This window comes from Gymnodraco acuticeps, unplaced genomic scaffold, assembly GCF_902827175.1.
Source record: "Gymnodraco acuticeps unplaced genomic scaffold, fGymAcu1.1, whole genome shotgun sequence".
Taxonomy (NCBI): domain Eukaryota; kingdom Metazoa; phylum Chordata; class Actinopteri; order Perciformes; family Bathydraconidae; genus Gymnodraco; species Gymnodraco acuticeps.
This window is the reverse complement of record NW_022990854.1, coordinates 122,501-134,890: the sequence shown is the minus strand read 5'-3', so window position 1 is coordinate 134,890 and position 12,390 is coordinate 122,501. Positions and strand designations below refer to the sequence as shown.

Genomic DNA, 12,390 nt, shown 5'->3' with positions numbered 1-12,390 from the left:
ATAGTACGTATTTCTTAATTTAATATGTTTGGTATGTTATTTTGGTGTATATGTTATTGACCGAGTAAGTGCTTTTATTTTGAAGGCAGTGTTTCCAGGACTCTACCGTAATGCAGCCGTAATGCATAGGATATTCGCGCACCGCAATATCACGTGCGGGCTGGCTTGACCGCAGTGTGTACTTGTGTAGGCTACTCTGTTAATTTGAAATATGAAACTGTATTTTTTTAATTTAATATTACTTTATCTGTCTACCTCTGATGTCTACCTTTGTGAATACAAAATATAATGTTCTTATATACTCTTGAATAAATAAATACAAAATAAAAACTCTTTTCACCGCAGCTACCTTTTTTTTTAGACATATTTAGAACAAAACAAAAGCTCGGTGAGGATATCATAAAGTTACAACATAAGTACAAATTACAATTACATTAATTCACAATAAGACAAAAACACATAAATAACACATTCAATAAGGCACAAAAACATTTAAGAGGCATTAAGCGTACTTAAAATAATAACCATTTGGAAATGTCATTGTAACCGCAGCTACGATTAACATCCGTCTCCGTGGAAACGCTCTTAATACGGCGGCTCGCTTGGGCACTAGCAGAAGCAGAAACGCGAAGCACCAGGAGCAGCAGCAGTAGCAGTAGCAGCAGAAGCAGGAGAAGGAGGAGGCCGGACAGGACTGACGTGGAAACAGTAAGGAGAGAGTAACGGAAACTTCGGGGGAGAAAAAAGTCTAAAAAAAGCCCCGTCCGCCGCCTCTCTTCCCGGCCCTCGGCACCATGAGTCTGGATAAAGCCGAGCTGTGTGACTCCCTGCTAACCTGGGTAATTTTATATTATATTAACGAGTTTTTATTAGCATTGCTAACCCCCTGCTAACAGGTGACAGCAGGTGTTTGCAATGTAGGAGTACATATATCCTTACTTCTCTCAAGAAGGCCTTGATACATCAATATTAGCTCATTTGTTGACCAACTTAGCAATAAGCAGGTAGCACCTGTGTGTTTGGATGCTAACTTTCGCTAGCCAGCTATGCTAACTAGCTAGGTAAACACATTGGACGTTTTTAGCTTCTTATCTGCACCAAATGGACGCAGTGTCAGCAACATTTAAGACACAAAAACAGTTGTGTAAAGTTACTTAGTACATTTACTCAAGTACTGCATTCAAGCACAGTTTGAGGTACTTTACTTGAGTATTTCAATGTTTGGCTACTGTGTACTTCTACACCACTACAAATCAGAGGTAAATGATGTACTTTTACTCCACTACATGTATTTAATACCTTTAGTTACTTTACAGATCTGGATGAATACAAAGTCATTCAAACTAGCTGCACCTTTACCAGCTCTGAGAACACTTTAATGATCATTATAAAACATGTCATATATATTATTCTGAAATGGACCAAACTGCACAATGACTACTTTTACTGTCGATACTTTAACTATATTTTAATGATAATACTTTTCTACTTTTACTTGAGGAACATTTTGAAAGCAGAACTTTTACTGTAACAGAGTGTTCCTACACTCAGGTACTTCTACTTTTACTCAAGTACAATATATGAGTACTTTTACTAAAGAACAAGATCTGAGTACTTCTACTCAAGAACAAGATCTGAGTACTTCTACTCAAGAACAAGATCTGAGTACTTCTACTCAAGAACAAGATCTGAGTACTTCTACTCAAGAACAAGATCTGAGTACTTCTACTCAAGAACAAGATCTGAGTACTTCTACTCAAGAACAAGATCTGAGTACTTCTACTTTTACTCAAGAACAAGATCTGAGTACTTCTACTCAAGTACAAGATCTGAGTACTTCTACTCAAGAACAAGATCTGAGTACTTCTACTCAAGAACAAGATCTGAGTACTTCTACTTTTACTCAAGAACAAGATCTGAGTACTTCTACTCAAGTACAAGATCTGAGTACTTCTACTTTTACTCAAGAATAAGACCTGAGTATTTCTCCAGCTTCTTTACACAAACCCACAACAGTTGAGTGTAAGCTCAGAGACTTATGAATGTAAATTAAACAAAGTAACTGCTTAAGACCTGAGAAAATCCAACTGTTAAGCACCTTTACACACGGAGGCAAGTGTGAGTTAATATTAGTAGCTCGCTAAGTGGGTAATGTAATCCCCCATGACTGCTTAGTATTCGTCATTTAAGTGTAACATAATACTAATAGGTTTTGACAGACCCTGCGATTATTTAACAGGGTGTATTTTTTTATATTCAGGCCGTGGTGGAAGATGTATTCGTATCCTTTACTTACTAAAACCATACTGTAAAGTACTAATAGAACTTAGTAAAAGTATTCAAATTGTCCAATGCAAATAAATACATTATAATAATCAAGTTTATTGATTTTATGCTACTAATCACATTTTAGTACAGACAATTACTAGAAATTGACAATAGAACGAAATTAGTAGAAGTACTTTGTAAACTGTTGGGTTTTTTGTGTAAATACCTACATTGGAAAGTGGTTAATGCTGTAGTGAATGTACTCATGTAAAAATTCAATATGTCTCATAATCTTAGTGGAGTAAGAGTAAAACATCGCATACAAAGAAAACCCTCAAGTACAATCCTTGAGTAGATCTACTTGGTAACATTGCAGCACTGTATTCAGACAAATCTATTGATCACTTGTTTACTGCACCAAGGTAACAAGTCACTTAAATTACAGATTTCTATTTAATTGTATATTCTTTGTCCTAAAAAAGTATGCACCAAATTACAAAACAATAACCCAACGGAGTTTATTCTTGTGGTGTCTTATTGCACACAAATCAAACACACTTCCATTTAAATGTGAATATGACAGGTCTCAGATATATCCAGAGCCTGTCTCTGATTGGCTGAAACACCAGAGTCTCTTAACACAGAGGGGACACATGTTGATGTAGAAGAGACATGAAGAAGAGGGGACACATGTTGATGTAGAAGAGACATGAAGAAGAGGGGACACATGTTGATGTAGAAGAGACATGAAGAAGAGGGGACACATGTTGATGTAGAAGAGACATGAAGAAGAGGGGACACATGTTGATGTAGAAGAGACATGAAGAAGAGGGGACACATGTTGATGTATAAGAGACATGAAGAAGAGGGGTCACATGTTGATGTAGAACAGACATGAAGTAGAGGGGACACATGTTGATGTAGAACAGACATGAAGAAGAGGGGACACATGTTGATGTATAAGAGACATGAAGAAGAGGGGACACATGTTGATGTAGAAGAGACATGAAGAAGAGGGGACACATGTTGATGTAGAACAGACATGAAGTAGAGGGGACACATGTTGATGTAGAAGAGGGGACACATGTTGATGTAGAAGAGACATGAAGAAGAGGGGACACATGTTGATGTAGAAGAGACATGAAGAAGAGGGGACACATGTTGATGAAGAAGAGGGGACACATGTTGATGTAGAGGAGACATGAAGAAGAGGGGACACATGTTGATGAAGAAGAGGGGACACATGTTGATGTAGAAGAGGGGAGAGGGGACACATGTTGATGTAGAAGAGGGGACACATGTTGATGAAGAAGAGGGGACACATGTTGATGTAGAGGAGACATGAAGAAGAGGGGACACATGTTGATGTAGAAGAGACATGAAGAAGAGGGGACACATGTTGATGTAGAAGAGACATGAAGAAGAGGGGACACATGTTGATGTAGAACAGACATGAAGAAGAGGGGACGCATGTTGATGAAGAAGAGGGGACACATGTTGATGTAGAAGAGGGGACACATGTTGATGTAGAACAGACATGAAGAAGAGGGGACACATGTTGATGTAGAACAGACATGAAGAAGAGGGGACACATGTTGATGTAGAACAGACATGAAGTAGAGGGGACACATGTTGATGTAGAAGAGACATGAAGAAGAGGGGACACATGTTGATGTAGAACAGACATGAAGAAGAGGGGACGCATGTTGATGAAGAAGAGGGGACACATGTTGATGTAGAAGAGGGGACACATGTTGATGTAGAACAGACATGAAGAAGAGGGGACACATGTTGATGTAGAAGAGACATGAAGAAGAGGGGACACATGTTGATGTAGAACAGACATGAAGAAGAGGGGACGCATGTTGATGTAGAACAGACATGAAGAAGAGGGGACGCATGTTGATGAAGAAGAGGGGACACATGTTGATGTAGAAGAGGGGACACATGTTGATGTAGAACAGACATGAAGAAGAGGGGACACATGTTGATGTAGAAGAGGGGACACATGTTGATGTAGAACAGACATGAAGAAGAGGGGACACATGTTGATGAAGAAGAGGGGACACATGTTGATGTAGAACAGACATGAAGAAGAGGGGACGCATGTTGATGTAGAAGAGACATGAAGAAGAGGGGACACATGTTGATGTAGAACAGACATGAAGAAGAGGGGACGCATGTTGATGAAGAAGAGGGGACACATGTTGATGTAGAAGAGGGGACACATGTTGATGTAGAACAGACATGAAGAAGAGGGGACACATGTTGATGTAGAAGAGGGGACACATGTTGATGTAGAACAGACATGAAGAAGAGGGGACACATGTTGATGAAGAAGAGGGGACACATGTTGATGTAGAACAGACATGAAGAAGAGGGGACGCATGTTGATGTAGAAGAGACATGAAGAAGAGGGGACACATGTTGATGTAGAACAGACATGAAGAAGAGGGGACGCATGTTGATGTAGAAGAGGGGACACATGTTGATGTAGAACAGACATGAAGTAGAGGGGACACATGTTGATGTAGAAGAGGGGACACATGTTGATGTAGAAGAGGGGACACATGTTGATGTAGAACAGACATGAAGTAGAGGGGACACATGTTGATGTAGAAGAGGGGACACATGTTGATGTAGAACAGACATGAAGAAGAGGGGACACATGTTGATGTAGAAGAGGGGACACATGTTGATGTAGAAGAGACATGAAGAAGAGGGGACACATGTTGATGTAGAAGAGACATGAAGAAGAGGGGACACATGTTGATGAAGAGGGGACACATGTTGATGTAGAAGAGACATGAAGAAGAGGGGACACATGTTGATGAAGAAGAGGGGACACATGTTGATGTAGAAGAGACATGAAGAAGAGGGGACACATGTTGATGTAGAAGAGACATGAAGAAGAGGGGACACATGTTGATGAAGAGGGGACACATGTTGATGTAGAAGAGACATGAAGAAGAGGGGACACATGTTGATGTATGTAGAAGAAGAGGGGACACATGTTGATGTAGAACAGACATGAAGAAGAGGGGACACATGTTGATGTAGAAGAGACATGAAGAAGAGGGGACACATGTTGATGTATGTAGAAGAAGAGGGACACATGTTGATGTAGAAGAGACATGAAGAAGAGGGGACACATGTTGATGTAGAAGAGACATGAAGAAGAGGCGACACATGTTGATGTAGAAGAGACATGAAGAAGAGGGGACACATGTTGATGTAGAAGAGACATGAAGAAGAGGCGACACATGGTGATGTAGAAGAGACATGAAGAAGAGGGGACACATGGTGATGTAGAGGAGACATGAAGAAGTGGATTTTGCACAATAGGTTAACTTTAAGTGTCATTTCATAAAGAGATGTTTTGAAATAATGCTTCTTCATGTGTTTGTCCTCAGTTGCAGACATTTCAGGTCCCATCATGCAGCAGCAAGCAGGACCTGATGAGTGGAGTGGCCGTTGCCAACGTGCTGCACCAGATGTAAGTCCTGACCTGTGTTTGAGAAGTTGTTTTGTACTTTAGTGTTTTCAAGTTGGCATCATGAACTCTGGGGCAACGGCTGCTAGGAAGTCCTTCAGCGCCTACTCACTGAGATTTGCTTATCTGTTGGAGTCGCGACAAATTGCCCTTTGAATTGCACAAGGCCGTTATCTATGCAAAGCGTAAACCATGGAACGAAAGCAGTCTGGATTTGTGAGGTCAGATTTCTTTTTTCAAACAGGACGGTTACTATCTGTTCAGGTCGGATTACTTTTGTATCTTGTGGGTGGACATTTGTGTTTATACTCACACAGATAAACAAACAACATTGTTTTCTATACTTTTCATTGATTCATAGCAAATTATCTATTCTTATTATCCCTTTTTAAGTTCATCCCCAAATCAAAAATCTACCCTCTTGCCTGTAGTGCTATTTATAATTATGGATTGTTTTTGCAATATTTGTTTAATGCAAAATATATGAAAACATCTAATGGCGCATTTCCACTGCAGCGCATAGCACGGTTCAAGCTGCCGTGCCAAACCCGGCCCGTTTTATTTTAATTTGTTTTCCACTAGGGGTAGTGAGGGCTACTTTTTCACTTTTTTTCTGGCCCTCCAAAATCGAGGTTCTTCCCGGGCCAACAACCGGGCAGAATATGCTAAACTAGTGACGTAAATACTCTCGACTGCTGAATGGTCAGAGAGAATCGCTGGCAAGGGGGCTACAACTACAACAAGATGAACATATTTGACCGTGATTTAATTGTAATACACGTTTCTAAATGATGCCGAAGTAACAACATACTGATACCGGTTAGTAAAAACCATGAATTAATGCTTTGACAAGTCTGCAGACAGACGGCAGGCGAAAAACCCTTTTTAAAATGCGTGCTTTCTGAATGGAGATTGGCTAAGCTAAAGTTATATATGCTCCGACCGTCCACACTCACAACAACGGCCTATACAGACATAAATAAAGCAGCGACTGTATTCTAGGGGTGTAACGGTATCCGTATTCGTCCCGTACGTCACGGTTCGGCACATGCAGTCACACGACGAATACGCCTTTTTTTTACGGGTGGGAAAAAAGTCTGTCATTCAGGGCAGTATCCACTACACTCTATATAATCCAGGGAGCGGTATTGTGCCTAAAAGCTGTTTGTCAACCGCCCTTAAACAACAAATGAAGAACAAGAAGAAACGCAACAACAAAACGAACAAAATACAAGAAGAAGAAAAGTTAGTATGGCGATTTCAGATAACACACAGGAGCTAGAACCCACCTGCTTCTTTTAAATCAGCTGTGTGGGAACATTTCGGGTTCCCTGTGGACTGCAATAACGATGAAGTGTGAGTGGTGGATCGGACGAGTGGTGGATTGGACGAGGACGGTATGTCGGCGTTGTTCGATAGCGGTGCGGTATGCTAATGGGAACACACGCCAAACATGCTAAATCATATCAGAAGGCATCACCCAGATTTGCCAATCACCGGAGCCCGGCAAAAGACAGCAGCAGTTCAACAGCTGATCCCCGCTGTTTTTAAGAAGCCAAGAGACATGAGAGCCGAGAGGCCAAAATAAATAACGGAAGCTTTTGGCATATGTTTTTCAACGACTTTGCGCTCTTGAAACATTTTCTTATTATTTATGATGTAATATTTTCAAGACATTCTTTTTAGTTTTACAGCTTGATGAAACCTTTTTGTTTGACATCAGCCATTATAGATAATATGGCCATCTGAGTGTGGTTTGTTTTTAACTGTTTAATACAGTTCATTATTCAAAATGTCAGAGTTCCTTATTTTTAAACTGAAACTTGCACACTACTGTTCAAACATAAATAACAACAAACCTGGAATTATGCATTTGGGACTTTTTTTTGCTTTTTCTTGTTGTACCGAACCCGTACCGAACCGTGACCCCCAAACCGAGGTACGAACCGAACCGTGACTTCTGTGAACCGTTACACCCCTTCTGTATTCACCATGACACAGACAGTCTGTGGTTTGTACTTGTTTAACTTTTGTCTAGTTTCTGAACAGATATGAGGAGCTGTGAGCTTGAACGCTAACAGCTAACGGCTGATGTTGGTTTTGTGTTTCTCATTGAAGATGACGTCACGGCTCCGCCTACACTGCGTTACTATAGTTACTGCCCCAGTTCCTAAACTGTAATGGAAACGCAGCATAAAGTGAGCCTGGCCTAACTATACCGTACTAAGCCGAGCGAGGCCCTGCAGTGGAAAAGTGCCATAAATGTATTTGTAAAAGTATTTTGGAGCTGCTGAGATTATTCTACAGACAAAGAAAGTCCTTGTTTGCTACAGATCTTCTTCAAAAATCACACTTATCATTTTAATACACTTTTATGTTAACTATTATGGGAATACTGGAATAATTCCCTCTAATATTGCAAATCAAAATAATTGCAATTTTGTTATTTTTTCTAAGAATCGTGACGCAAAAATCGAACTCTGGATATTTCCAACAATCTGCAACTCACACCAAAACAATCCAGATGAATTATGTGGCACTACATGTAGTAATAACACACTTTTATTTATATAGCGCTTTTCGAAGTACTTTCACATACAAATACACAGAGCAAGTGAACTGAACAGCCGTTTCTAAACATACAAATACATAGAAAATAATAAACCCAAAATACATTGTACAAGTAAGTGATGCATTGTGCTGCCCTGAGGTAACTCCTACCTCTTTCACACCAACGGTGTTTCAGGGCCGGTTCGGAGCTGGAGCTTGAAAAGCACCAGGTTTTCCTGTTCACACCGCAGCGGAGCAGCCTCTTAGCTCCGGAATCCGGTTCATTTCAAGCTCCAAAAATGTTTCCGGCTAGAGCAAAAGCACCACATACGTCACGCTTACGTCGAGGCGGGGCAGGGGCGGGATCAACTCCTGAACAACAACAAAAAGCCCGCGTTGTATCCAGTTTGTACACAACGATGGAGAAACTTAACAAGCAGCAGTGGTCCACTGAAGAGACCAGCTACCTACTGGGAATCTGGTCTTCTGAAGAGGTACAGAGGAAGCTGGAGCACAATCGGCCATTGTTGTTGTTGTTGTCGTCGGTGTCAGCTGTGAGGGGTTTCCGCGCGGTTTTGCTTTATGAAGCAGGCACGCAAACGGTTACGTTATGACGCAAACGATGACGCAATGACGCAGCACCAGTCGGACTCTGGGCGGTGTGAAAAGAGCTGAACCGGTTCTGAACCTGAAAAGCTCTAGCACGGATCTTGAACCGGAGTTGCATTGGTGTGAATGAGGTAATAGTAAGTGAAAGGATATTTATTATTTTGCGGTCAACTGTCCCTTTTAGCTCTGCACCCACTGCTCTGCTGCTGTTTGAGTTATTTAACAACAGAGCGTTTATTCCCACGAGTGTCTTGCTCTCTAAATGTCCCCGTGCTCAGCAGAGTCTGAGACGTGTCGTCCTTGTCGTCGCTGAACTCCTCTCTCTTGTGCTCTCATTAACAGAGACCCCTCCTGGTTCAATGAGACGTGGCTCGGCAGGATCAAGGAGGAGAGCGGGGCCAACTGGCGCCTGAAGGTAATCTGTGAGACAGTCGATATGACAGGACAGCCGGCGGAGAAACTACAAGACGTCCGGGCTTTTCCTCTGAATTATTTAAATGAGGATCAGGATTGTTTTAATTCTGATGTGCTTTGTGCTTTCAGGTCAGCAACTTGAAGAAGATTCTCAAGAGCATGATGGAGTATTATCACGATGTAAGGAGATGGTACTAATTTTACGGTTGCACCGATGTTCTGCTGATGTTAGCCCTATTTCTTTCTGATTGGCACACTGGCAAAGCGCCGATGGCCGTAGCCGATGTTGATCTGTTTTTGCTGAACTCTGTCTGTAGTCAGTGGAGTTTCAGAGGTCGCGGTAGCCGTCATTTGATGAAGGACAACATCTGATGTTTGTCTGTCATTTTAAAGGATTAGAACGATGACTGATGTAATCTACTGTTACTTTAAAGGTCTCCTATCATGCAAAATGCACTTTTTGATGTCTTCTATACATCAATATGTGTCCCCGGTGCGTCAGGGAACTCACGCAGCGTCAGAAAATAAAACCCTCTCTCTTTTGCCTCCGTACCCAAATCTCTAAAAACGGGGGAACAACGGAGCTGATCCAGATTTATGTCCGATATGACGTAATATCTGAAATGTGGACCCACGGCCCTATCAGAAAGCTGCTATCAGAAACAATGCCCGACTGTTTTGGACGGGATATGGTCGGTGTTTACATTAGCATCGCTAACACTCAAAGCTAACCTGTACTGGAGAGCATGTGTGTGAAGAAGCAGGAAGTAAAAAGGAACTCACCTTGTGGTATAACCGGCAAGAGAGAAAGCCTTTGAGCTCCGTACTGTTTCAGAGATAATCCTTGATAATCCATGATATGGCGTTTCATCACGGCAGTATTTAGTTTAGACAGTAGCTGCCGGGTCCCGCATGAGCTCAGACCCCTCCTTTTTTATTTTCTATCAATTTTAATTTTTTTAAAGCTTTATTCCCAAAATCAGCACATTTGAAACAGGAAGTGAAATAGAGGGATATGAGGCATGGCTAGAATGGGTGACCTGTTTGGTATTTTGAGCAAAACACTATATTTTTATATATCTGAGACCTATGCTATTGCCTAAAAATAGCAATTCTGAATGTTCAAAACTTTGCAGATTGAGTGTTCAGAGTGGCATCAGAGCAAAACTACATTTTCCCTGAGAAGTCGTGTGTCCGAGGCAAAGAAACTGAACCTTAACCTTAAAAATGAACAGAAAATATCAGCATCCACTGAGAAATTTGCAATCGATGCATCCCTGATTACTTTGACTAATTGGCACTTTTAGTCCATTTTTTGAATCCACTCAGCCCTAATGTCTTCTATCGCTCTTATGGATTCCCATTGTTATTTCTTAGCATGTGACACATTAACAGTTGAGTAAACGGGCCCTAAACCCTATCAAAGGTTTTCCTTTTCAGAATACATGTTATCTTTTCCATAGAACAGCACATTTTAGTCCATGTTTGAAGCCTCTCAACCCTAACGTCCCCTCCTCCTCTCGCTGACCAGGTGCTCGGTCACCAGGTGTCTGAGGTGCACATGCCGGACGTGACCCTGATCGGGGAGTTGGGCGACGTCACGGAGCTGGGGAAGCTGGTGCAGCTCGTGCTGGGCTGCGCTGTGAGCTGCGAGAAGAAAGAAGGTAAAGGCTGTGATGGAGAAAGAAAGCAGGTGCAGCCATCTGGAAATCACACTCAGGATTAGCTCAAAGTCACATGGTTCTCGCTTTATCATTCAACGTCTGAGCATCACAAGATTTTAACCCGATCGCACGCTCCTTCCCCACACTAAATACTGTTACAAATGAGAGTACAGATCAATCATACCAATAGCTACAGTGCCTGTTTGTTGTTTTTAGGAGTGTTAATCTGCATTTGGCTGCACCCTCACGTCTCTCCGTTGTCTTCTCGTAAACACAGAACAAATCCAGCAGATCATGCGTCTGGAGGAATCCGTCCAACACGTCGTGATGACGGCCATTCAGGAGGTGAGTGAGCGTCTCTCTCATCCTCTCCGCTCTGCTTTAATCCTAGCTCTTAGTCACGCTTAATGCACAATCCCATCTGGCTAAGCACGAAGCTAAACAGAGACCTTGGAAACCTACTCTGAGATATTTCAAGAATATCTTTCGTTGGCAATAACAAGCTTTTTATTATTCTCAATAACATAGCTTTTTGTACGAGAGCTGCTATCAAACGGATCAGGTTTCTATTGCTTTTCATAACCGCCTTTCCCTAAAGTCAGTGATAAACATTGGGTTAAAGAGGCCCTTTATGCTCTCTCCTGTGGTGTGTCATATAGGTTTTAGTGCATGTAAATCAGGTGTGTCAAACTCAATTTCATCACGGGCCACATTGGCATTATGGTTGCACTCAAAGGGCCGGTTGTAACTTTAAGACTATATAAATATTTAATATATATAAACTAATGTATGACATTATTGCCTCTGCATTGGATTATTATCGGATAGGGTAATAACTTCATATTTAACTCAGTCTGAAAGCAGAAGTCTAGGGCAAATAATTGCAAGTCTCTTCAGTGAGAATGTCACAAAATGATTTTAAAAGACATTTTGAAGAAAAAAATTCAAATCTGAGAAAAAAGTCAAATTTGAGATGCATTGTGGGACATGTAGTTTATGGGCAACGTGCTTCTGTAAATCGCCATGTAACCGTATAACAAACATATTATATTCTTTGCAAGCTCTTGTGGGGCCGCATTAAATGAAGTCGCGGGCCGGATTTGGCCCCCGGGCCTTGAGTTTGACCCGGTCTGCAAAGGCTAAAATCCCTGTGTAGGTGCCATAATGCTACTTAGCCCAAGTTCATTATTTGTATTATTATTATTTGTTTACTTTTATTTGTTTGTTGAGCACTTCCGGTAATTGTCACATGGGTGTGGTTTTGTCTATTTAAGTCACCTGTTTCATGTCGAGTGGGATGACAGCTTGAGCTGTCATTTTTTCTGTTGACCGTTTTGTCCATAGTTACTATGTTTTGATTTTGTTTATTAAATAACCTTAAAACTATATCGC

At 41.3% G+C, this 12,390-nt stretch overlaps 1 protein-coding gene across 2 annotated transcripts in view; it reads left to right on the top strand.

The window, feature by feature from the left end:
• The first annotated feature begins 794 nt into the window (after window positions 1–794).
• Window positions 795–12,390, top strand: part of LOC117557364 (protein Hook homolog 2-like) — a 41,691-nt gene continuing 30,095 nt past the window's right edge. For both annotated transcript variants that reach the window (XM_034233172.1, XM_034233171.1), the window contains exons 1-6: window positions 795–839; window positions 5,682–5,764; window positions 9,263–9,335; window positions 9,464–9,514; window positions 10,866–10,998; window positions 11,276–11,343. In XM_034233172.1, coding sequence (XP_034089063.1) covers window positions 795–839; window positions 5,682–5,764; window positions 9,263–9,335; window positions 9,464–9,514; window positions 10,866–10,998; window positions 11,276–11,343 — 453 coding nt within the window. The remainder of the gene's footprint in view (window positions 840–5,681; window positions 5,765–9,262; window positions 9,336–9,463; window positions 9,515–10,865; window positions 10,999–11,275; window positions 11,344–12,390) is intronic.